This window comes from Rousettus aegyptiacus, unplaced genomic scaffold, assembly GCF_014176215.1.
Source record: "Rousettus aegyptiacus isolate mRouAeg1 unplaced genomic scaffold, mRouAeg1.p scaffold_m13_p_2, whole genome shotgun sequence".
NCBI classification, from domain to species: Eukaryota; Metazoa; Chordata; class Mammalia; order Chiroptera; family Pteropodidae; genus Rousettus; species Rousettus aegyptiacus.
In genome coordinates, this window is record NW_023416295.1 from 108,700,783 (window position 1) to 108,726,022 (window position 25,240).

At 33.7% G+C, this 25,240-nt stretch overlaps 1 protein-coding gene across 2 annotated transcripts in view; it reads left to right on the forward strand.

Moving 5' to 3' along the window:
• The window catches only part of LIN7A (lin-7 homolog A, crumbs cell polarity complex component), a 115,519-nt gene that overhangs the window by 58,389 nt on the left and 31,890 nt on the right, over window positions 1–25,240 (forward strand). Inside the window, exons 3-5 of one of the 2 annotated variants that reach the window (XR_001595279.2) lie at window positions 17,844–17,915; window positions 17,991–18,067; window positions 20,200–20,409. Coding sequence is in view for 1 of the 2 variants with exons in the window: in XM_016132400.2 (XP_015987886.1) it covers window positions 17,844–17,915; window positions 20,200–20,409 (282 nt within the window). In the remaining variant the exon portion in view is untranslated. The remainder of the gene's footprint in view (window positions 1–17,843; window positions 17,916–17,990; window positions 18,068–20,199; window positions 20,410–25,240) is intronic. The other variant, XM_016132400.2, reaches the window with a different exon arrangement.

Sequence of the window (25,240 nt, forward strand, 5' to 3'; positions counted from 1 at the left end):
TGTATGTAGCATTGATTCTGATCAGCTTCATTGGCAGGATTTATCTTTCTTCTTATTGAAGGGGAGAGTATACTTTAGTTAATCCTCTGGAACTCCTCGAAGGTACCAAATAGGATTATGCACTGTACACTTTAGGAACACCATTTATTATCATGGTCATCCGGATTTGAATATTTATTATTACAATTTCCTGGCAGATGGCTGTGTCTTGAGGAAGGGCCAGTTTTTTTTTGTTTTGTTTTGTTTTGTTTTTTTTCCTAACGTGCACAGAGGCACCAATTGTGCGAAGTCCAGGACTGGATTTCCCATAATATATTCTTTGTCATTTTGTGTATTTATAACAGAAGGGTAGTAATTTGTACATTGAGATTCTAAGAGAGATCTCAAATATTAGGAATTAGCAAAAGTTCCCAGAGCCTTGCAACTTACAAGTTTCCTCTCTCTAACTTAATCATTCTCGTATTCTTTAACATTCCTCATATGGTGTGGTTTCTATCTTTTCAATCATCTGATTACCTCTCAACAAACTCTGAAGTTCATGAGAAATGCTTACTGGATATATTTTATTCTATAATTTTATATTTTGTATAATTGGTTTCCATACAATACTGATATATAATTCAGGTCCACTGTCTCTCAGTATCCCCGTGTGCCTGATTCCAGTGTAGCTTTCTCTTAGACTGAAAAGAAGACAGTTTGCAAAAATATAAAAGTAAATATTACGTTAGACATAATTTAGACATAATTTATGCTTTTAGTAACTATATAGTCATTTAAATTTCTAACTACATATAGGTCTATATACTATTGTATACTAATGACTCCCAATAGTTTTTAATTAAGGATATATTTATTCTCAATATACCTGAGATGTGATTTAAAAAAAAAATTAGAGGGTGCCAGTGGACAGTTTTCAGTCCAAACCTGTGGGAATTTTTGCCAAGTTTATCCCACAGTGCTCTGATGGACTGCAGTGCCCTTTGCCTGAAGATCACTCCATACCCACCAGCTACAACAACTCACCCAAGCAGTTTGAATTGGGTAAGAAGGATAGATATGTCCCGGTGTCCACAGAACTCTCCCCACTGAGGAAATCTCTGATGCAGATTGAAATGGTCTCTTTATTTGTGTATGATCAGAAAACATACGTATTTAAAATATCCAAGTTAGTTCCCATGAAGCCTCCTCTTTAGTTTTTAGGTTCTAGATCAATTGTCTCGTAAACTACATGGCATTTTTTTCTTCGTAAAGTTTAAGATGCCTTGGTTTAAATTGCTAAATGCCAATGACTTTTCTCTATCTAAGCCAAAACTTAGGCCACCTGAACTTCACCTTGTGCTTCACCTTGCAGCTTCTTGCTGACAATTGTGTCATTGTTTAGATGGCATATCACATCCTTATCCATCTTCTTTAAATGTCAAGTGCAGAGCAGTTGAGGTGCAGTGAAACTGGGTTTTGACACTGAAGAACTGTCTGCTGTAGGATTTCCTCAGGAGTCAGCCTAATTTGTTCCCTGATTAGTGATTATGAATTATAGGAACCCACTGAGAAACCAGCCCAGAGGTGGGTACTAACCTCCAGTGATCTTATCCAATAGGTTACTTATGCTCACTTAGTTAATTAAAGCTGAGCAATAGGTCTGCCGAGCAGTTTGACACATAGTATTTCTGAACTATCTTATCAGGAGGCAGTTAAATGAGATACTAGCTACTTCCTGGTTTCTGAATTAATTAGTACTGGCAGCTTTGACCTAAATTATATGGAAAGACAAATAACACGCAGCTGTGAAGAAAGGTATAACTTCTGTCAGTTTCTTTCCTACTTCACCAGCAGGGCTGATGTCTCTTTATCCTTGAGTAGACAAACATGGACATGTTGGAAGAACTTTGTGGATGATTATCTTGGTGCTAGGCGGATGGTCTCCCATAATTACTATTACACTCTCGTGGAAGGCAACTTCAGCATTATCAGAGAGAAGAAACACTGCCAAGGTGCAGTCAAGTTGCTAACCATCCATTTTTTCACTACCGGAGGCTTAAAATATCTGCTTCCAGTTTTCCCTCTCCTTTTCTATCAGTGTAGTAACGCTTCAGGCATAAGTATTTTTGTGTGGACTGTACATCTGATGTATACTTAAATGAAAATTAAAATACTACTAATATGTTAAATTGTCAATATAAAACACTTGCAGCAGATTTTTTTATATATATATATATACATTTCTGGGCCTGTTGGGGATGGGTTACAAATACTAGCAAAGTCTAAATTGAAAATTATTGAAATTTACTATACTAAAAGCTTACCACTAAGGAGCACACTTTGAGAATGGGGTTGTTTCTTAGCTGATACTCCTCTGAGCCTCACACCTTCTTGAATTCTCGCTATTGTGGAGTATAGTGTTCATATAAAGAGAGGAGTGTAAGAAAAAATACACAGAAGTCTTGCATAAGAAAAAAAACTATTCGAATTGATGACAGGCTATAGAGCAGAATATGGAAGGAAAAATAGAGCAAATAGAAACTCCAGCCTTCCTACTAAACAGCTTTTTTCACTTCTTTCTAACTGGAAGAAATGTGATTTTATTAAGGTGCCTATACCCCGTGCTTCTTCACCCCTTTCCCCACATTGACTCAGGGAAGGGTGACCCTAAATAGAATTTAACCTGATTGGTTTAATATAAGGCAGGTGCCATAGTGTCATTCCCCGTGTGAATGATTAGTTTATCAGGTAGGTGAAGTGACCCTAATTTAGGCAATGGAGCATGACTGGAAGTCCCAGTGACGAGTTTTTGAGAAATATAGCTATTAAAAAGGTAACCCCTTCTTTTCTACTGGATATTTGTCCTGTCTAGATGTAGTTTTTGAAACTGTGACAGTCTTTGAGGACCTCAAGGAGAACAAGCCTCCAAAAACAAAGTTGACATTCTGAACATTCCGGAGGGGAAAAATGACAAACCTGGGGCATTGATGACAAGTTTAAGTCCTCGAACTAATTTCCTAGATTCACCTTACTTGTTGTTAGCTGCTCTCAGTGCTCGAGCCAGTGGTTCCCAAACTTTACGGCACCTGTGAATCACCTGGAGCGTTTTAAAAAATTCTGCTGCCTGGCTCTCTTCCTATTGCAATTTTATCAGAATGTTGGGTGGGAGCCAGACATCAGTATATTTGAAGGATTCCCAGTTGATTCCATTATGCAGCAACATTTGGGAACCATCTGGTTTGAGCCATTTTGAATTATATCTTTTGTTATTTCCATCTGAGTGCTTCCTAACTGAAACAACAGAACTTAAAGTTTTTAAAAAAATGAACTAAGGTCATTATTTGCATGAGTAGCTTACACTGGATTTAAAAACACAAACAATATTAAGGGTATAATAAAGAGTCAGAAAAATGCTTTAATAGGTTTTCAAAGGAGTTCTAAGTCAGTTACTTGGCAATCCAATGGAACTATATTCAAATCCAATCAAGTACCTACTACTCGTGGTAGAATTGGCTTCCTGATTATTTCCTTTTATAAAGCTTGGTATCTATTTAATGACCTAAAATTTAATTTACATAAAATAATTAAAAGTTAGAGAATCCTTCCATGTCTTTATTAAATTTGCTCTATGAAGACTATGTCTACATAACAAACAAATGTTCATTTCGGTTATACATAATATCAAGAAAGGTAGATTTATTATCCTATCAACTGTTACAAATTCTCCCTAAACACACACACACACACACACACACACTCTGTTTGTTTGTTTTTTGTTTTTTTTTTTTTTGACCAGTGGTGTGAATTCTAGATTAAGGCCCTCTGATACTTTAACTCCTTGCTTGATCTATGATTATTATAATATTGAATTTAGGAACCATCTAAGAAATGTCCCATAGCTGCTTTACACTCCATATGGGGAGATGCAAGCAATAAACTTAACTGATCACCATGAATCTTTAAAACAATTCTATGACAACCAATTTACAGAAGAAACATTTTCTATTCTCTGGAAGGCTGTGCTTCATCTTATTTTGGGAAGGGGTCCTTCTCGTCATCTACTTCTTCAGAGTGGACATCACAGAGCAATTACTCTTCAGTTAGTCCCCTTTATTAAGAGCCAGAGGGCAACAGCCTCTTTCTTTTGTCACACTCTCATAAAACACTATGCAGTGGACTCAGGATCTAGCTGAGAATCTCAGTGTCACCTTGCAGTCCAAGGGTAGATATTTTTGGTACCGTAAGTCCTAAGGCTGTTCATGATCTCACTACATCATGATCTAATACGACAGCTGCCAGAGAAAACTTTCAGTTTTTGCGAAAATGTTCTTGATACCACTCAGTTCTCATTGATCTCATTCCCTTTCTCCGCTGCTCAGTCATTGGATGGGGACCTTGATTTCCTACTTTGTCTTCAAGTAAGATAATAAAAACTGGATACATACTATATATGTAATCATCCCTAATGTCATAGACAGCAGGATAGGCCACTTAGTTTTAAAAAAAATAAGACTGGTCAATTGACAGCTGAATGGGCTTTGCATTTCATTGGTCATATCAATGTAGAATCTCTTAAATATTGTAATATAGAGAGATGATTTGCTTAACCAATGAGAAAAATGACTACCAGTCTTATTTTTAAATACAGGACTCTTAAAAATATGCATTTACATGTGCCGTAAGAACATAATGAAGTCACTATAGACTTAAAAACAGGCATGGAATCAGTAGAGTGGTTTTTTTTAATGCTGTTATACTGACAGTTATTTCTGATAAAAATGAATGGGCAATGTGACAGGAATAATCAGTGGCCGAGAGAGATTTTTACATCAATCTGAACTGATAGCATTTACTTGATTGAGGGTAGGTAGTAATGAAGCACTTCAACCTAATTAAAACTTTCTAAGCTTTTACCCGCCTTTCAAAACTTGGATGTTTATAGGACTGAATTTGAAGAATATGGAAACACAAAGACAGATTTTTGTTGCGCTTAATGACAGGTTAATAATGCATTCGGATTCACATCATCTTCCACATTCATAAAACTGACCTATTTTTTCTTCCAGAGAGGAAATGTCTTATGAACTATTTTCACATAAAAAAAAAAATGTTGCATTTTTGGTGTCTTACTTCTTACGTTCTATAATTAAACCTGGCATATCACTTCCAAAAGTTAAATGAAGTTTGGTTCATTTTCAGGTCTGGGCTTTTTAATGAGTTAGCATCTCTGCTGCCTGAGACAAGTGGCATTTACTGCTTTGCATGCCAGATAATTTTTCTGACAGTAGTGATAATGATGCAGATGTTTTTCTTTGTAGGAATCTTCCAACAATAATCCCTAATGAAAACACAAGCCTGTTTCCTGGCAAATTAAAAAAAAAAATCATTTTCAAAAACAAAAACATTCAAATGCTTTCATCCTGAGATGGCAAATGTGAATAGTCCATTATTTTCTCCACATCTTTTTTTTTTCTTTTGCTGTGTTCTGTTGCAGCAATAAAGTTGGGGAGGGGGTTGTTTTTTTGTTTTTTTTGGTCTTGATATAAAACCAACTTTTACAAAATCTTAAGCAAGTTCTAGTAGAGTGGGGATATTTAAAGTAGTGGGGCAAGCTTTGTGAATTGACTCTTAACATTGATTTTCCATGTTATCTTGAAAATTATGTATAGCTAGGTAAGCTGATTTAGTTTCAACAAAAAAATAAATACAGTTGCCATAAGTATTATGCCCTTAACCTTATGAATGTAATTTTGTCTTTTGAGATTTATATAGATTGAAATAAAGATCTGTGTAAATAATCTTTAACAAATCTTTTTTTATTTTTTATTTTATTTTTTAATTTTATTAAATTTATTGAGGCGACATTTTATTGAGGCTAATAAAATTATATGTTTCAAATGTATGATTCTATAATGCATCATCTGTATATTGCATTGTGTGTTCACCACCCAAAGTCAAGTCTCCTTCTGTCATCATATCTTTTCTTTTAATCATGTTATAATTGACATATTTAACAAATATTTTACTAAAAATGTGAAAATTTTTGCAAAACTGCAAGCTGAGAGTTTGCGGAACTCAACTTTAGATATATTTTAGAGTTTAAGAGAATGTTTGCGTAACATATACCAAAAAGCAAGCCTTTTATCAGCTTTTAAAAGAGAATTTCTGGTTAATGTACACTAGAAATAGTCTAACACTCATTTTAAAAATTTTTTATTATATTGTAGTAAGAACATTTAACATGAGATATATTTTCTTAACAAATTTTAAGTGTACATTAGTGTATTGTTGACTACAGGTACAGTAGAACTCTAGAACTTATTCATTTTGCTTAATTGAAACTTTCTCTTGTTGTTTAGTAACTCCCCATTTCCCCATTCTCCCAACCCCTAATGATTATATTCCACTCTTTGTTTCTATTAGTGTGTGTATCTTAGATACCTCATGTAAACGGGATCATGCAGTATTTATCTTTCTGTAACCGATTTATTTCATTTATCATAAATAAAAGACAAGTATTGGTGAAGATATAGAGAAATCAGAACACTTACAAGTATTGGTGAGGATTTGGGGAAATCAGAACACTATTAGTGGGAATACCAAATGGTACAGTCGTTACAGAAAACAGTATGGAGTTTTCTCAAAACATTTGAGGAAACTTTTGGGTATTTACCCAAAAGAATTGAAGTCAGGTTCTTGAAGAGATATTAGCACTTACCCTATTCTTAAGCATTGTGCATGCGCTGAACATCATGACAGCTTTATTCCTGAGCCTCAACACAAGTCTGACCCATACCACATGGGGTACAGGATGGGGTAAGGACCAGAGAAGTCTGCTGTACCCATTGCTTGGTCACAAAACAATAGTGTTTTAAATTTACATGTCTATTTTTAACTTAAGAGGACTATGTCAAAATGCCACATCAGATGGGCCACATCAAAATATTCTCATTTTCAAAACTTATTTACCGCTGGAATTTGGATAATTCCAGCCAGATAAAAGTTGTCACTAGTAGCAGCTTGGTTAAGTTTGTGTACACCTACAAGTAGGTGATTTTATTCCCTCTTATCTTTGAGAGGACCTATTGACTGCCCTTTTGTATGACCAAACTTGGATCATTTTTAAGCTCTACCTTCATAAGCAAAGTAAATTTAATTATGTTTATTTACCTCCTCTACTTAAAATGCCTTTTTAATCTACAAAAAAAATTGGAGAACAAAACCATTATTTTCGAGCATCTATTTAGCCCTTGAATGAATAACCTTGAAATAGAACTCTAACAGAAGTCTACCTTAAGCCAGCAGTTTGAAAATACTTTTCTCTCTCTCTCTCTCTCTCTCTCTCTCTCTCTCTCTCTCTCTCTCTCTCTCTCTCTCTCTCTCTCTCTCTTTTATCAAACCTGCACATGATGAAAAGCTAAGGGTCATCTTTGATTACAAATTAGAACTTAGTGATTGTTTTTAGTCATAAAATGCACTTTTATGGGATTAATTACATGGAGCCAAGCCTGATACCTTGAACATAAGTTTAATTTTACAGAACACATAAGCACAGATGAAATGGAAAACTCCATGAAGAGTATAGTCTGGTGTTTACATAGTGATGAGCGAAGACAGTGTCAGGAAAGCCTAGCCCATTTCGATATTTTCATTCTATAGTTTCTTAAGTGAATTATCCTTATATAGTCTGTTATCATTTTTCATGGATTCTGTATTTGTGAATTCATCTACTTAATAAAATTTATTTTGTGGTCAATTCTTTCATATGTGCAGAATTGTGAAAAATTTGAATCACCCAATGAGCACTCTCATTTTTCAATCATCTTTCATAAATACATTACGGCATGTTTATAAGATTGAATATGATGCCACCATTAAAATAATGTAGAAGAGCATTTAATACCTGGGGAAAATATTCTCAATATTTAAATGAAAAACTAGGTTTTAAAAAATATATAATGACTGATTTGGTATTGATTTTTAAAAATCAAATAAAACAGACTTGGAATAAATCCCCCAAAATGTTAACAGGGGTTGCATCCCGGTATGGAATTACACATTTTAAAAAATTTCTTGCTTATACAGTTCCATATTAAACAAGTTTTCTATAGTGTAGATGATCTACTTTTACTGTGAAATCACTTTTTAAAAAATGTATTTCTTTGCATTCCCTTTCTCCTGAATCTGTGTCATTTAAAAGGGAGTATATGTGAGTTATTTAAATGCAAAAAAAGAAACCACCTTAGCTCTATAGGTTAAATATAAAACAAAGACTCAGCTTATAAATTACATAAGTAGATGTTGGAACCTACCAAAACCCTCTCGTTTTCTCCCTCTAAATTTCTCCTACAGAATAACAAACACAAATGGCTTCATTTGCCAACTATTTAAGTAAATAACTCACAAATTATATCTTACAGCCTATATTTTTCCTTTCATTTTCAGACCTATATATCTAGTTGTCTACGGAACATCTCTTGGAGATCACAAAACATATCAAACCACATCGTCTAAAGTCAAACTCATTATCCCATATCCCTGCCCTTATTACCAAACCGAACCTCTTCCCATCTTTTCTTACCCATCACCAAGTTCTGTTCAGTTCACTCCTCAATCAAATCCACTGTCGTGCTCTGAATCTTATACATCTCCTGCCTGCCAAACTACAATAATCTCTTTTCAACCGGAATTTATTCATGATGTCTCAGATACTGTGTGGGACATACTTAAACTAAAAATTTACCATTGTTCTGTCTGAAAGTCCAATTTAATTGAGTGTCATGTATTTTTTCTGCAAACTCTGGAAACCTTGTTAATAGCTATAATATTTAATTCAATCAACATAATATTTAGGTTGGCTCTTAATGACTGAGCTAAATGTTTTCTTTGGTGTTCATTGATTAGCCAATATGACTCTGATGACAATTACAGTATACACTTAGTAGATCCAAAATTATTAATTTGCTTTTCAGCTAAAGACATATTTTAAGTAGAAGCTGGTTTTACTACTCTTGTAAAGTTTTAGGTTCACTGGTAATTTCAACCTGCTGAGCCGATATCCTAGCGTGCTGGGATCCTTCTTGAGATTCTACATCATCCTAATTCAATCAGTAAAAAAAAGTCAGATTTAAGCCCCAAACTTTGTTTGAATTTTACCCCAAATAAGCAAATATAGATAATCAAGTCCCTTTGAATGGTGCTATACTAATTGGAAATGACATCTTTCCAAAATTTTGCTCAGACATTTCCTGTCACAAGGGACTCTGGCTGTGTAACAAGGACAGGATGGGAACAGCTGCCTTAAGGGAATTCTTTTTTAGACAACCATAAGGAAAAAGGTTTCTCCCTGGTGGCTTGGCCACTTGCCATGTGGACCCTGTGGAAATGCTCTGTTAACTATGTTCTTATATTTGCTTTGCAGTTATTAAATGATTTGTAAAAAAAAAAAAAAAAAAGTATTTAATTTGTACTACCTTATGAAAGTTATGAGTTAACTTATATTAGGAAATAGTAACCAATTATTAAAAGATGTAAAGAAATTAATGTTTAATGGCACAGTTTTAAAAATTATCATTCTTCAGTATTATAGCTTCACAACTAACAATTCTGCTGTTATATATAATAGAATAATTAATTGTGAAACTCTAAAACTGAACAAAGTATTTTCTGTTCCCTTTGGGCAATAAAGTATACTGCATAGTTATTTTAATTCACTTAAGCAGGGATATAAATGAATTCTGGAAATTTCAAAATTGATAGATATTCTGAGGACTGTGTTATGCAACATACCAATAGTTCTGATGTGTCCCTACTGTGTTCTTGCAGAACTAAAAATGAATTAAAGATGTGTCATTTACTGTCATGCAGGAGGGGGTGTTTAATCCACTTCATTAAATGATCCCAGAACACTGTTCTTGAGAGTCCTCTCATCCTTCTCACATCATTTTGGAGGTTGAGTGATAAAGAACTTTCTTAAGGTGCCCTTTTTATTGGAATTAACCTGTAAATATCATTTCAGAAAAAGTCACAGTTCCTTTATGAGTTGGCTAGGCAGATGAATAGATGTTCTAAAGCATCATTTTATCAAAAATGTTCCTCATTTTTATCTAAATCTTAAGCATTGGAGATCACTTGCAATTTGAGACTATATTTTCCTCCAGTCTAGTAATATCATTTTTACATAAATTCATTTTAAGACATGAAATTGGTTCCAAATTACAGACCCTTTCAATTCAGCTCTTCTACTGCTATAGTTTACTTAATGCCCTTTAAAGTACATCATAAATGGCATGTATCACATCTCAGCAGAAAGTCTGAGTCATGTAGTTGAGCTTAGAAGTAGAAGTGTGGGCTGTGAGAGGTACACTTGAGGTATCAGGGCTATGGAGACGGTATCATAGCCAGAGGTCCAGGAATGCTCAGATCCTCCTCTGCATTCCCCCTTTCTTCTGAGGGAGTTACCAACCAAGAAAGCTAGGTGGAAGAGCCAGCATCAAATAGCAAACAAATGGCCATTTTGTTTGCTAGGAAGCACCCACATCTTCACTAGTACAGCTTTCTCTCTGGTAAAATATAGATTGGAGAATGAAGTTTGGGCCCAGATGCCTAAGTGACCCACTCACCTTTTTCTCCAGTCTGAATCTGAGATATCCATTTGGCCTAAGAAGATGGAATATAAAATGAGAAGACCAGCTACATCTGCTTCAAAGCAGGTGACCCCCACCTGAGTTCTTGTGACATGGATGCAGAAAGGCCAGAAGGTGTGTCTCATGGCTGCTAACCTTTTAGAGACATTATCAGTACCACTAGTAAACCATGGCCTAATGGGTGCTGACCAATTACATGAGCAAGTAGGCCTTCCTTCCTTAAGGATATTGGGGCAATAAGTAAGCAGGTGTGCAGAGGTTAACATGTGAGAGGGAAAGCCAGAAATTTCTAGCCCTTACTTGTAGCAGAATGTCATATTTGTTTTCTATCTTCAAATTCAATGGTTTTTGTTTTTGTTTTTAATTATAAGTAATGTCGTCCTATTGTGATGATGACATGGTTGTCAGATGTACCCTGTCAGGATACAGTTGAAGTAGCAGGCTCTATAGTAAGGCCGATTTTATTTCTTGGAGACGACAATATTTGTATTAGCATGTGTTAACTGAGGTTTCTTCTTCAGTGCTAAAAGGAAACATTGTCTAGTCAAAGGCATTTGCTATGTATATACTATATCATGTAGTTGAAAAAAATAGTAATGAAGTAATGAAGCAGATTGCCTAAAATAAGGTATTTTATGTCCTTTGTGATTGAAAACTGAAAGAGTTCATTTATTTTCACCTACTTTGTTTGAGGACATAGAGAGTTCTTCACATGGTACAGTTGTTACAGAGCCAAGGAAGAATGCTCCTGTTCAAGTCCATGGCCCATGTCTGAAAGGAATTGCCATATTGATTTTACCAGTAATGTCATCAAATGTTTGCTTTTAATGACTGAACCCTCTTTTCTAAGTTATTTCAACCTAGTAGAGATGTATTGTCTTTTGCTTCTTATGCTCATCAGTATTTTTCTTGTCCAGTGGGTGGCATCTTGTCATCAAAGTTGATGGTCATAGATAGATATAGAAAAAGACATTACCTTGGAAATTTTACCTTCTTAGATTTTCACAGGATTTGTTTGATCTTTGATGCTCTTACTTATAGCAGATGTGACTTGTAACCAGTATGTGCCATTTAATTTTTTTGTTTGTTTTTTGCAAAAAAAGTTGGCTCTAGACATAAATCTCATATCCTTAGTTTATAGGAATTCTTACACTACAATTTTAAACAGAATGCTTCCACAGTTACAAAAGCATATAGAAACTATGTATGATAGATACATGGATAGTTATAGCTTTAAATATATAAAATATTTTTATTCTCTGATGTTTTTTCAGATCATATAAATCTTTCTCCTTTTACTAAATATATAAAAATTTTTATGGCTTCTGGATTTCCAAAATGAAAGAAAAAACTCAAGGAAAAATTAGATGTTTTTGGAATGTATCTTCCTTAACAGATGAATCAATTTTCAGTTAATCTGGAATTATTTCTACAAAACCTCCTAAGATAAGTAGACTATGTATTCAGTGACTTAAGCTCAATTTCTATTTTATTCTAGTCATATCAAGTGCAGTATGCATTCACTTCAAGGCATTCAAATTTTGTATGCATGATCTTCACTCCACTAAATGCAATGAAATTTAGAGCCACAAATTAATTTTAGATACCTCCCTTGGCATAAAATGTGCTTTCAGAAAATCTGCCATGTTTTTATTATATTATTATAAAAACATTGTGGCATAATATTATGAATGTTGTCCAACCTCTCAGACAGCCTATAATTATCAAAGGATATGGGGGGGGGGGTGGAGCTTAATCTTTAGTTTTAATGTTATGAAAACATTTAAATATTTTAAAGTCAGATACTACATTAAGTAACTTTTCTTTATTCACTTCTTACCTAAGTTTCCAAATCTGAAAATTTGAAAAATTCATTAAAAATTATAAATATAGATATAAATATTAGTCTTAATATATCCATTGTTTTTTTCTTATTAACAAAAAGTACATTCTTGCTTGCTTTTTCATAAAAACCATACATTTAACAAGCCTTAGTGATCACTATAATGTGGTAGGATTTGGACCTTGTCATTTTCCCATTTGGACTTTGTTTCTCATTCATTTACTCTAATAATTCTGACCATATGTCTTTCCGCTTTTTTTTTCCTCATGAGGTAACTTGGTCTAATATCATTTTTATTTTTCACAACATTTCTGAAAGGTTTATTTATTTTTGCCAGTCACTGATGTAGAAGGATTTATTTAATCTTAATTGTAATTCTGTTGATGTTGTAGCAGCCAGCCTATTCATAATGAGGCACTACAAAATCTTAAGCATCTTACCTTTGAAAGAGATGTTACCATCCATTAAAGTGCTGCTTTGCACATTTATAAATTTTGAAGAATGGGGGCTAATGTCATCTTTTTTTTTCTTACATTAAACACTTTCTTAAATATGTGTAGGTCTTTGTGTTTCAAAGCCCTTATTTTTAGTTTCCAAAATAATGATTAAGTTTATAAATATTTTCATTTCTTAAAAAATATATTCTCCTTTTTAAAAAGTTGGGATTATTGAAGTATAATTTACACAAAGTAATACCATTTTTAGTGTATAGTTCTAAGAGTTTTAACAATCACGTATAATTATGTAACCAACACCATATTAAAATATACAACAGTCTCAACACTCCCCAAATTCCCCCAGTGCTGGTAGTCAACTTATTCCTACCGCCAGCTTCCGGCAGTCTTTGATTCGTTTGCTATCCCTGTTATTTGCCTTTGTCGAAATGTTATGCAAATGAAATCATCATAAAGTATGGCTTTTTCCACTTGCAAACATACATTTGGGATTCATGCACATTGTTGGATATATGAGTAGTTTGTTCCTTTGTATGGATGCACTTCCATTTGATTATTCATTCACGGTTGAAGGCTATTTGAGTTGTTTCCAGTTTGTGGCTATTATAAATCAAGCTGCTACAAGTGTTTACATCCCATTTTTATATAAATATACATTTATATTTATGTTGGATAAAGAGCTAGAAGTAGATAAGTGAATCTCGTAATAAGTATAGATTCAACTTTACAGAAAACTGTTGTCATGTTTTCTCAGGTGGCTGCACCAATTGCCATTCCAACTAGTAATCTCTGAGAGTTCTAATTGCTCATCATTCTTGCCCATTCTAGGTACTTTCAGTATTTTTTAAAAATTAGACATTCTGATAAGTATGTAGATATACCTATTAACGTTTTGATTTTAACTTCACTGGTGACTGATGATGTTAAGTATATTTTCAAATTTGGCACCCACATATCTTCTTTGATCACATTCCTGTTCAAACACTTTACCCAATTTTTAATTGCGTTGTTTTCTTCTTATTGACTTTTGAGAGTTCTTTATATATTCTTTATATGAGGCCTTTATCAGACATGTATTTTACAAACATTTCCTCCTAGTCAACTTGTCTTTCCATTTTCTTAACAGTGTTTCTCAAAGGGTCAGTTTCTGCCCCCTCTCCTTTTAAATTACAATTTTAGTCCATTTTCTTTCATTCTAAGCCCTCATATTAACAAATTTGCACTAATTCCTAATGAACAAATTACAGAATAAATTTTGGAATTTGATAGAAGTAGGAGAAAACAGACTAAAGATAGTATACTTCTGTGTAACATTTACTTGAGTAATAGAACAAATAGGGATTTTCTTGCCTGAATGTAGCAAAAAACCCCAGCTGCAATGGCTTAAACATGTAGGACTATTTTTCTTTGCTACAAGTTGTGAGAAAGGCAGCTGCTTGCTGGGATTCAGGAACCCTACAGTAATCACAGCTGATAACTATACATTGCCTTAGTCTTTCTCTTGTAGTTCAAAGTTGCTACTACAGCTGATTATATCCACATTCAGAACAAAAAGTAGGGAATAGAAAAGAACAGAGCTTGAACCAAGAGATCAACACTTTCCAAGAAGCCTCTCGGACACTTCCAATTGCATTCTCATTGGATAAAACTGGATCATATGGCCTGGCAATGCTGGGAGGAGCAGGATGAGTTAGGCAGGGCTACCCAGTGTCTGCCTCACACAGCATTTTTAAATAAAATCAAAATATGTAAGGTAATAAAACTATAAGGACAGAAGACATAGCAATCAAAATCTACTTTTGAACTCAAGGTTTTTCCACACTTCGCTGGCCGAACAACTAAAATCTGTAGCCGTCATTCCAATTGCATATTAGGCATGCATATAAAAGTAATAATAGAAATATAGTAGCTATTATAATAAGAATAATGGGTTATGGCTTATGAGGCCACATACTTTATCCTCTTTGCCTCTCGAAGTTAGGATCTTACATAGTAAAAAAATATATATAATGCATAGATAGTAGTTCACTTAAAGTCACATAGAAAAGGGACCAGGACAAGAAACTCATGATATAGGTTTGTTATCCCTTACTTACCTTTCTATACCAATCAGGGTTTTCATGATCAAGACAAGCGATTCAGTGTAAAGTTTGTATTGTGATATTGCCTACATAGCCTATATGTACGTGTATAAATGAAAGCTCAAAGGCAAAAATCCTCTTGTAAGAGAATTTTAGCTGTTTGTCTGAAACTCTATCTAAATGGGAATTCTGCTATAAACTTGGTAAATAAATTGAAGTTAAAGTGAAGCTTTTACTTCATTTGTATTTGTTATTGTCTTGATAAAATTTCCATCCAGAAAAATGTAGTCTATTTGCTTTTTAATATAAAGAAAAGTAAAATTTAAATGATTCGTTAAAAAAAAAATTTATAACAGCGCTTCTGTAGTGAACATTATGTTAATTCAAGGTTTTAGAAGCAGCCATTAATTTTTTTCCTTTCACTTTTTGGCCCAGATGCATAACACTCTGACTAAAATGTTTGTGGAATAAACAAATGAATCTTCTGAACCAACTCACTACAATTCCATTGTCTTTACTGAATTGATTTATATTTGTAAATTTTCAATAGCTTGAAATAAATTTTAAATATGCAAAATGCTATTGAATCTGTGAAAATTATTCAAGGCTAGGAAATTACTGTCACTAAAAGGGAAGGTAAAATTCTGTACAAGAGTTTCTATCAGTTATTTGACTTTCACTAGGTATTAAACCCATCTTAGCCAGTAGAACGTACTTAGTAATGCTGTGGCTGAAGTTTGCCAGAAATTTGGGGACCCAAAGGATTCTGGAGGCCCTTGTTGAAGTTTGTACAACCATTCTCAGTTTTTCCTTTAAAAACTCTCTCTGGGTATCTGGCAAGATACTTCATTCAGCTTTCCATAACAACTTTCTTCAAAGTTTTACAAACACTTTTACAAATATCCTTGAAAGATAAATAGGCAGAGATAGTCTCTTAGAAAAGAAGAGACTAAGAAACTTTTTCATAAGATGACACAGCTAATAGAAATAGAATTAATATCGCCAAGCTTTGACTTTGTAAGTGAATCATGTCCTCTTCAGTTTACTTTTGATAATCAGCTAATAAGAATCTACTATTTTATTGAAAAAAAAAAAAAGATTGGCAGTAATATTGGATTTATTTCACTCAATCTTAGTATATTATAACCATAAAAGGATATTAAAATTATTCTTACTTTCATTGGGAGTGATGAATTTGTTGTTTTCAGAATTATTGTATTGTATATTTACAGCCACAACTTGTATAATGGTAGGTGCCGTATAACACTTAGGTACTTTTATTCAAAATATAAATAAATATCTATAAAATCTATAAGGTTTTGTTTCCACACATACTGACAGAATAGTAGTGGTTGGATGCTGTCTTAATACAGAAAGCCTGATGTGGTTGGAAGAGGAAAGATTTTGGAGGCATTTGGACATGATTCTTTGTACTAAATCTGCCAGTAACTAGCTGTGCAATTGTTGGCTTGTCACCATCTCTATGGCTGTTTTTCTGTGTGTAGAGTGCCTGAATTGGAAGTTGTGAGAATTGAATGAACTCATAGATTTAAAATGCTTAGCATTACTCTTGGCCTTGATTAAGTCCTCATTAAATGTACTCCAGAATCATGATAATTTACTCCAAAAATTATTTATTAAATACTTCTAAGATCTTTTACTCAGTGAAATAGTGTTTTTTTGTTTTTTTGGTTTTTTTTTGTTTTTTTTTTTTTTAATGGCTCACTAATTACTACATACAAGAAGAAAAGATATGGCTTGATTCCTTAGTTTAGAGGTTCTTAATCTCAACACTGTTGACATTTTGGCAGATAATTCTTTGATCTGGGGGCTACTCTGAACATTGCAGGATGTTTAGCGGTATCTGGGCCTCTATGCACCAGATGCTGATAGCACTATTCTTCTTCCTATTTGTGACAACCCAGAATGTTTCCAGACATTGCCAAATGTCTCCTGGGGTGGGGGTGGGATTTCACCCGCACTGGAGAACCACAATTTTAAATCAATTCTTTTTAAAAAGTGTTCATGAACTTCCAGTCCTAGGAGATTCTTCCCAAAAGAGTCCCAGTATCAGATAAATTGAGAAATATTTAATAATAATAATAATAACCCCAATTGCATTATTGCAAGGCTCAAATGTCAGTCCATTAGTCAGCAAAACCTGCATGCTTTCTATAACATCATTCTGGGTCCAGGTTTTACTCCTATCCTTCCCATTTCATCTAAATGTTAATATGAACCCATAGTCAATATGTTCCTTTGTGTTACTAGTTTTAAGAATTTCTTACTTTACTGTCTTTGCTCCTGAATACTATTTTGTCTCTATACCTATGAATTACAAATGCGAATCATGAACAGTAACATATCTTCCAACATGCAAGGAAGAGATATTGCTATCTTAGCTTTCTGTAATATTAATTTAGAAAACTATTTTTACAATTTACCTAGATTCAGGAACTAACAATATATGTCAATTTTATCACATATTTGACAGACAGTTAGACTTATATATAATGGTAGACATTTTTACTGACAAAATACTTTTTATAAAATATAAAATAAGAAAAATAAATATGAGAGTTTTTATATTTGATAAACGGGAATAGCCTAATTAAAAACTTCTGAATAAAAGTGATTTCCTTCTCTACCCCACTCCACTCCCCCAAAAAATAGGAGAGATTTTTGACTCAAATCATCTGGATAATTGATTCAGACCTAATTCACTTAGCGATAGGGAACTTTTGTATTATAATGAAAATTTATCACCCTATTGCAGTGAAAGAATTAGTATTCTTAATGTCCTTACACATTCTTTTTTTTTTTTATGTGAACATTTTAGGTGTATCAATATATGCATGAAACGATAACTGTTAATGGCTGTCCTGAATTCCGTGCCAGGGCCACGGCAAAGGTAAGGCTTGAGTAACTTTAAAAATATGCTTAACCCCAGTGATCTAGTAATTGATTGTGCGCGTGTGTGTTTCAGGTATTCTCGTGTGTACACTGTAAGAGAATTTAGACATCAGTGGCAGCCCAGAGTCTAGAACCAGTACTACTTCCCAGGTAAAAATCCTAATGGAAAATTGAACGTTTCTGCTGCTTCTGTAGCTTAAGAAAGGAGAATGATTTCATTGAATTCACTAAATGTTCATTTGGCACAAGCAAATCTACTGATTCATTATATGAAATACCACTAGGTTTTTTGACAGATTTTTCTGATTCAGAAGAACCTATTCCCCGTTAAGTGCATGAAGATTTATTTGCGTAAGTCTAAAAAGATTTGGCATTAAGAGAACTCATCTAACACCCACAAATGTAGGATTCTTCCATGTATTCAGCAGAGCAGTGCGTCGCTTGCTGAAAGAGTGTGATGTTGACTTAAAGGGAAGGCGTGTATTCTTTTGTAATAATGACCACATTTGCTCTTTAAAAACTCAAATTCAGAGATTACAGAGACCCTACTAATAGAAGCGTTAACAGCAGTAGGATCACAAAATTGTCTGGAAAATAGACCATTAGGAAATAATAGTTTTAAACTGAAATCAACAATACAGTTCTTATTTTACAAATACAGAAATGTTATAATACATAGACACTTGCTTTTTAAAAGCTTTTCCCTTTTTAATAATGTATAAGAAATAAGAACTGGTGAAAATAATCAGAATTTTTCATTTAATTGTTTATGTTAGATTACCTCTTGTTTGGTTTCTCTCTCGATTTTTTAGTTTTCATCCTGTAACTGAGTACTGTAGATTCGTAAGTTTTTTTTTTTAACCCAAGAAAAGAGAGGGTATTATTATCATTGCATCATGCTTTGCTTGTACTGAAGTGGAACACACAACAGAAAAATGATCCCTACATGGTTTAATTAAGGGGAAAGTGAATTATGTAGTGTTTTACCATTCTCATTTCTTATTCATGTAGAACAGCAGGATAGCAGCATAATGTTGCGATAGCACAATATTTTCTGGTTGTTCTGGGCTGTCTGCATTGCATCCATGTCAGCCATTAAAATCTATGCATGACGACAAGGTTTGCATGAGCAAATGCATGTAGCTAAAAACAAGCCATTATTTTCATATCATTCACTATCTTTCACTAAACGCAGACAGTAGCATAATGCTAAATTGATGTGATAATGCTGTGTGTGGAAAAGAATGTACAGTAATTAGGAATCGATATTTTTAGTGTTGAGTAAATAACTTTGCAGTGAGGCATCCAATCAACTGTGGTTAAGAAAGGTTAATAGAGGTAGGAAATCAAAAACAGGGAGAGAATCTTTTCTTGATAGAAACTACTTAAATGCTATAATTTTATTTCCATGAGGGGTGGGAATTAATGGTAAGTTGTCTCTTTCAACTTATTTTTTAAATTAATATACGAATTATAAAATAAAATTATGTCCATATTAAATGATATTTTGTACATCTAGGTATAAAACTGCTCATTTTAGCTATACGACTATAATAGTTGAAATATTAATGTAAAATGTAGGGGAAAAAAACCTGTGCCAGATAATAATAGCTTATATTAACTTTAATAACTTCATAATAATATGGAATATTGATGTGAAATAATAATAATTTGTTGTAGCTTTGATTTTATTGTGGCTTTTATTTTCTTTTAGGCATCCTCAAAAAAAAGGGGTACTAAAATTGCTAAGCGAATGGTTTGGCAATAGCAAAATTATAGATGTATTCACCAGTATATATACATATAAGTGCTCCTCAGTGTATTGAATAAAACACTTATGCACATTCACGTGCAAACACTGGGTTAGACTGTGTGTTATACAAAAAAAAAATGTAAGCCACAATCTTTGCTCTTAAGGTACTCATAGTCAACATATGTACATAATAGAGTATGTGTACCGTATGTACATAGTAAATGGAACAAATCTATTTGGAGTGCAAGAATAGGAGGAATTCCATCTAATTGAGGTAATTGAGAAGAAGGGAACTTTTTATTATATCGGATAAGGTCTAGAAAGCTGTAAATAGCTGGGTCGGGCCTTACGGGCCTTACTGTAGACATGAATTGTAGATGACTAAATGAAGAACCCCCTCCCTTTTGTGTTTTTAATCTTGCAGGAGAATGCTATAAAATATGAGGAGTTGACTGATTCGCCCACCCCAAAACATACGATGAGCTTTATTTTCTTTGTTTTATTACCAAATGACCATCTTTTTTTTCAGGCAACAGTTGCAGCTTTTGCAGCTAGTGAAGGCCACTCCCACCCTCGGGTAGTCGAACTGCCAAAGACTGATGAAGGCCTTGGTTTTAACGTGATGGGAGGAAAGGAGCAAAATTCCCCCATTTACATCTCTCGCATCATTCCTGGAGGAGTGGCTGAAAGGCACGGAGGCCTCAAAAGAGGAGACCAGCTGCTGTCAGTGAATGGAGTGGTATGTTCATAAAATAACCTGTGGTCTTCATCCCAAGCGCATTCTTTTCTCTACTGTTACTGAAGTCAGTCTTGAAATTCTAGACCAAATCTTAATTTTGTGTCCAAACAGCTTCCTAAGCATTGGTGAAAATTAAACCTACAAAAGCAGTACTTTGATAGTTTTTATGTCTCAGTTCAGGTATGATAAGTAGGAACTAGTTGGAAAATAATTCCCACTGGTAGAATTTCCCCCATATAATACTCTGACTCAATATACACATTTTTAACATAAAGATAAAACTCTTCAGCATATCTTTTTAAATTTTAATTAAAGAAGGAGGATAATTTTAATATATATAATAATATGGAAAAGGCTAATGCACAGATAATTCTTGAAGCCAGGTGTATAGTTATTGTACAATAAAAATTTATCAGCTTCCCTCACACCAATGGTTGATTATTTTATCTATCCTTCATATAAATCACATAAAGTTAAAGTAAATTAAAATATATAACATTTTAAAGTAAAAGTATAAAACATATACTTTTTTTATAACCTCATATTCTTTCAATGCCATTACCTCCATGTGTAATAATGAGTTGCTAAAGGAATAGCCTTCTGTACAGTGAATAATTTTCTCCCCATGACTTCTACTTAAATGAAAAATAAATAACCTAAAAGCATACATTTCAAAAGTATAAATAGGAACATATCAATGATTACTTCTCCATTAACCTAAAATCTTTTCCCTAAGAACTTAAGATTTTAATAAGCTATATTTGGGCTATATGTGGCCATATCAATTTCTACTTAGAATACCTAAAATAAAATGCATTCGGAATGTAATATTTTATTGGTAACTATGGAGTAAATTCTTTTATATTTTTATCTTATATTTTATTTCTTTTTATTTTTAGCCTGACTAGTAGTTTTATGGAACCAAAACTATTCATTCGACTCTGCTGATCTCTGATGTACATTAAAATCATCAGTCCATGAATATTTTATATCACTTCAGCATTCTAATTCTAAAATTACCATTTCATTTACTTTTCTCTATGTAACAATACTTTGAGATGAGCTCTTTACTGACCTTTACATAACTATGACTTTTTCAAAGCAGATTTCAACTGATAATTTAAGAGTCAAGCTTTCTAGTAGACTGCTCTAGGAGCTAGGTCATGTAATTATGTCACAAAGTAATCTGTGCCTCAATGTATGAATTTACAATTTTTCTGAATATATTGGGTAGATCAAAAGGAATTAGATTTTAAAACATGAAAAGTACAAAAAGGAACCAAAAATATATGAATAATAATTATATAAAGCAACAATAAATATACATGAAATCATTTTAATAGGTGGTTGACTTTTAACTCTCTGTCAAGCTCGCCAGATAGTCTTTGTTTAACCCATACATTTGCAGGGAACACAGCCGTAAGTATTTCATAATAATGACGTATTTATTTCTTTCAATGGCTGTATGACTTTGGGAGTCTGCAGGAGGGGATGGGGGGCTATTGGAGCATGGAATCAGACACATCAGAGTCTAACATTCAATATCTGTATAATTATGGTTTAATAGCCCCTAACTTTGAATTTCCTAATCAGATAAGGGGGTAGTAACTAATTTGAACGGTGCTGATGAAGATTAAACTGGGGCAAAATGTCTGTTGAGAACTGTCCAGAGATAATTTGGTCACACACATCTTTGATAAGTAAGAGTGGTTACTGAAGAAATTTGAAGAGGCTTAGCAACCCTTCTATGATATTGCTAATGCTAGTTGTGTTAAAAATAAGTCTTAAGCAACTTCCCCACATATAAGCACATTTTAGCAAACATTGATAAAGAATGTCACTGGAGGCAGATGAAACTACATTCTAAGGCCAGAATTTTGTTACCCTTATGTTCAGCATCAGACAACCAGAAATTCTATTAAATTGACCTTTGGAAATAGGAAGGTTTAGTGATCAAACTTAGCCCACTAATCCTGTGGTACAGCCTATGGGCTTCATTATGAGTTTTATGTCCTGTTCATGTTAAAGGGCCAGGGGGGCGGGGGAGGGAGGAGATGTCTCCAAAAGTCTTTAATGTTCCACATACTTTAAGTGGAATATTAATTAAGTTTCATTTATCATGCTTGTTAATGAGTCACTAATTTTGCTAATAAGACTCCATTTCTGCCATATTTTGGCTAACCAGCAAAGCATTTATATGTTCATTGAAATAAGTATAACAAATGTTTTTATAGCAGCCAACCCTTCAAATGTTACCTTTCTGATATAATGCTTGCTGACCAACTTGAATTGGTTTAAGCACCTAAAATTGGTGTTTAAAATATTACACATCCATATAATCAAACTACATATTATAAATAACCTGTTTAAAAGTATTTAAGAGTAAGTTCTATGCATTTTGGACAGTGCCTAATATTTATCAAGAGGTAGTTTTCCTTCTATAAATGAGAAACTACATGATCCAGTGGCTTTCCCATAGTCACACAGAGAGTATTTAATCCAAAGCAAGGACCCTGGGCCTCTAACACTCAATCCAGAAGTCTTTTTAGTATGCATAATTCCATTCAGAAGTACTTAACTTTAAAAAATTACTCTGTAATGGAAGGGCTAAAAAAAAAAAAAAAAGAGAGAGAGAGAGAGAAAAAACATTAGCCAATAATCAAGTTATTTCTATTTTCCCTTAAAGTACCATTTGGGGAAATTAATATGAAAGATGTTCAGAACATGCCATTCTAAAACTGAGAACAAATTTTGAAAGAAGTGATTTGGAGGGCTGAAGCAAGCCTTAATTACTTCAGCACTCTAGGGAAAATTTCTTAATGTCTTACTTAAAAAGTAAAGAAATTATTCTTATGGGTCTTTAAATATCTGAAAAGACATAGCATCTTTGAAGTCAAAAAGAAGGAAACTCATACTAGCTCAGCTATCATTGGGAGAGAATTTTTTTTTTTTATCTCGGAGCTCCAGGAGAAATTTTCTATAGGATTTTTACAAATGGTACATTGAATTACCTAATACAATTTTACAGAAAATACAGAGGCCTTTTTTGTATGGCTGCTTCTTAAGTCGACCCTCAGTAAAAACTTATTGCTGAATTCTTAATTAAAATTAAACATTAACAGTGGGTCAAAATGTTACAGACAGAATTTATAGCTTTCTAATAATCTCTTTTTCACTTTTTTTATGCCTAAGTGTTTGTTTCAGCAATAATTTCGAGAAAGGACTAAAAGACCTTTTCATAAAGGCAACACCCAATGTGGAGCTATCAGGGATAGTAAATACATTTCATAACAGAGTCTAGATTTAAAAATCTCAATAACATGGTATGGTAGATCTAATTTAATAAGAATCTACATGAAGACCTGCTCCTATGCAGAATCAGGGAGGAAACATCAAAACTTGGGAGGGGGGGCGGGTAGGAGGCCTGGGAGATTTCAGTTGATTTCAAGAGGAACATGAGGCAAATTGTGGGGAAAAAACACACCAAAAACATGAAAACGTGTTAACATGATTGTAGGGGCCATTGATACAAATATTGTGTACAGACATGGTAGGGAATGGTTTAGCTCTTTAACGGGGCCGTTAAGCTCACAGCACTTTGGGTTTCCCAACCTTGGTTCCATCCTTATGAAGAACAATAAACTAGTTCAGAGATGAGCAGTCTTGCATACTATGAACATGTTGGAGAAGGGCTTGAGTTGTTTAGGGTAGAGAACAGAACATTTAGGAGAATGATGGCTATCTTCAGTTCTTTGTATGAGGCACCAGATGGCAAAGCCAAGACCAGTGGGTAGAAGTCACAAGGAAGGCAGACTTCAGCTTATTATAATCAAGAGCTCTTAAACACCACGAGCTCTATAAATATGGAAAGACTGAATCGTAAAATGGTATATGTACGGTGTAGAGCTGGAACAGTTGGTCTTTGGGTCCCTTCTAACTCTGTGATTCTGCAATTTTATGTCTTCAGATGGGATTTCACTGAGACTGCTATATACTCCTACACACACACACACACACACACACACACACACACACACACACACGCACATGCAGAGAAATGGATACGCACAAATGTATCAGACCCGCACTCAAATATACACACATGAAATAAATTTCAACCTTTATTGTGGTCATAACTAATGCTTACCAAATTTAATAATTGATTTTTTAAAAAGTTAATCCCAGTGAATTTTGTAAACTGTGCATTGTGCTAATGTCAATTTTCTTATTTTACTACTATATAATAGTTTTACAAGATGTTAATATTGAAGGAAGCTGGGTAAAGGGTACATGAGACCTCCCTGTATATTTCTTTTCAATTTCCTTTGAGTCTATAATTATTTCCTAATAATTTTTTTAAGGGAGAAAGTCTAAAAGAATCATCCTGAAATATGATATCCTACTGGTACTGAGGGAAAGAGGGCAAGTGGGGAGCAGGAAGGCAGGAAGGGGACAGAAAGACAAAATAAAAACACAGGAACTTTAACAATGTCATGGTGAAAAGAGGCCTTCATTATAACCTGAATCCAATGATGTTTTAGAGCATCATTGGTGGGAAAACTGCAGTTAAATTCACCCAGTTCTGTGGTTAATCCTAAACAAAGCTGTTGATACAGCATATGCACAGTGCTAATTGATTTTTAAGCATAACAGATGAACAAATAAAAGTTTAGGAATGCAACAGAATAAATTGTTTTCCTGGAATCCGGCTTTTTTCACATTTTATAAATACCTATACCAAGTTAAGGGTGAGTATTTACAGCCCAAATTATTTATACAGAATGACTGTCAGATGTGGAATGAAGTTGAAACAAAAATTAAAACTTTTTAG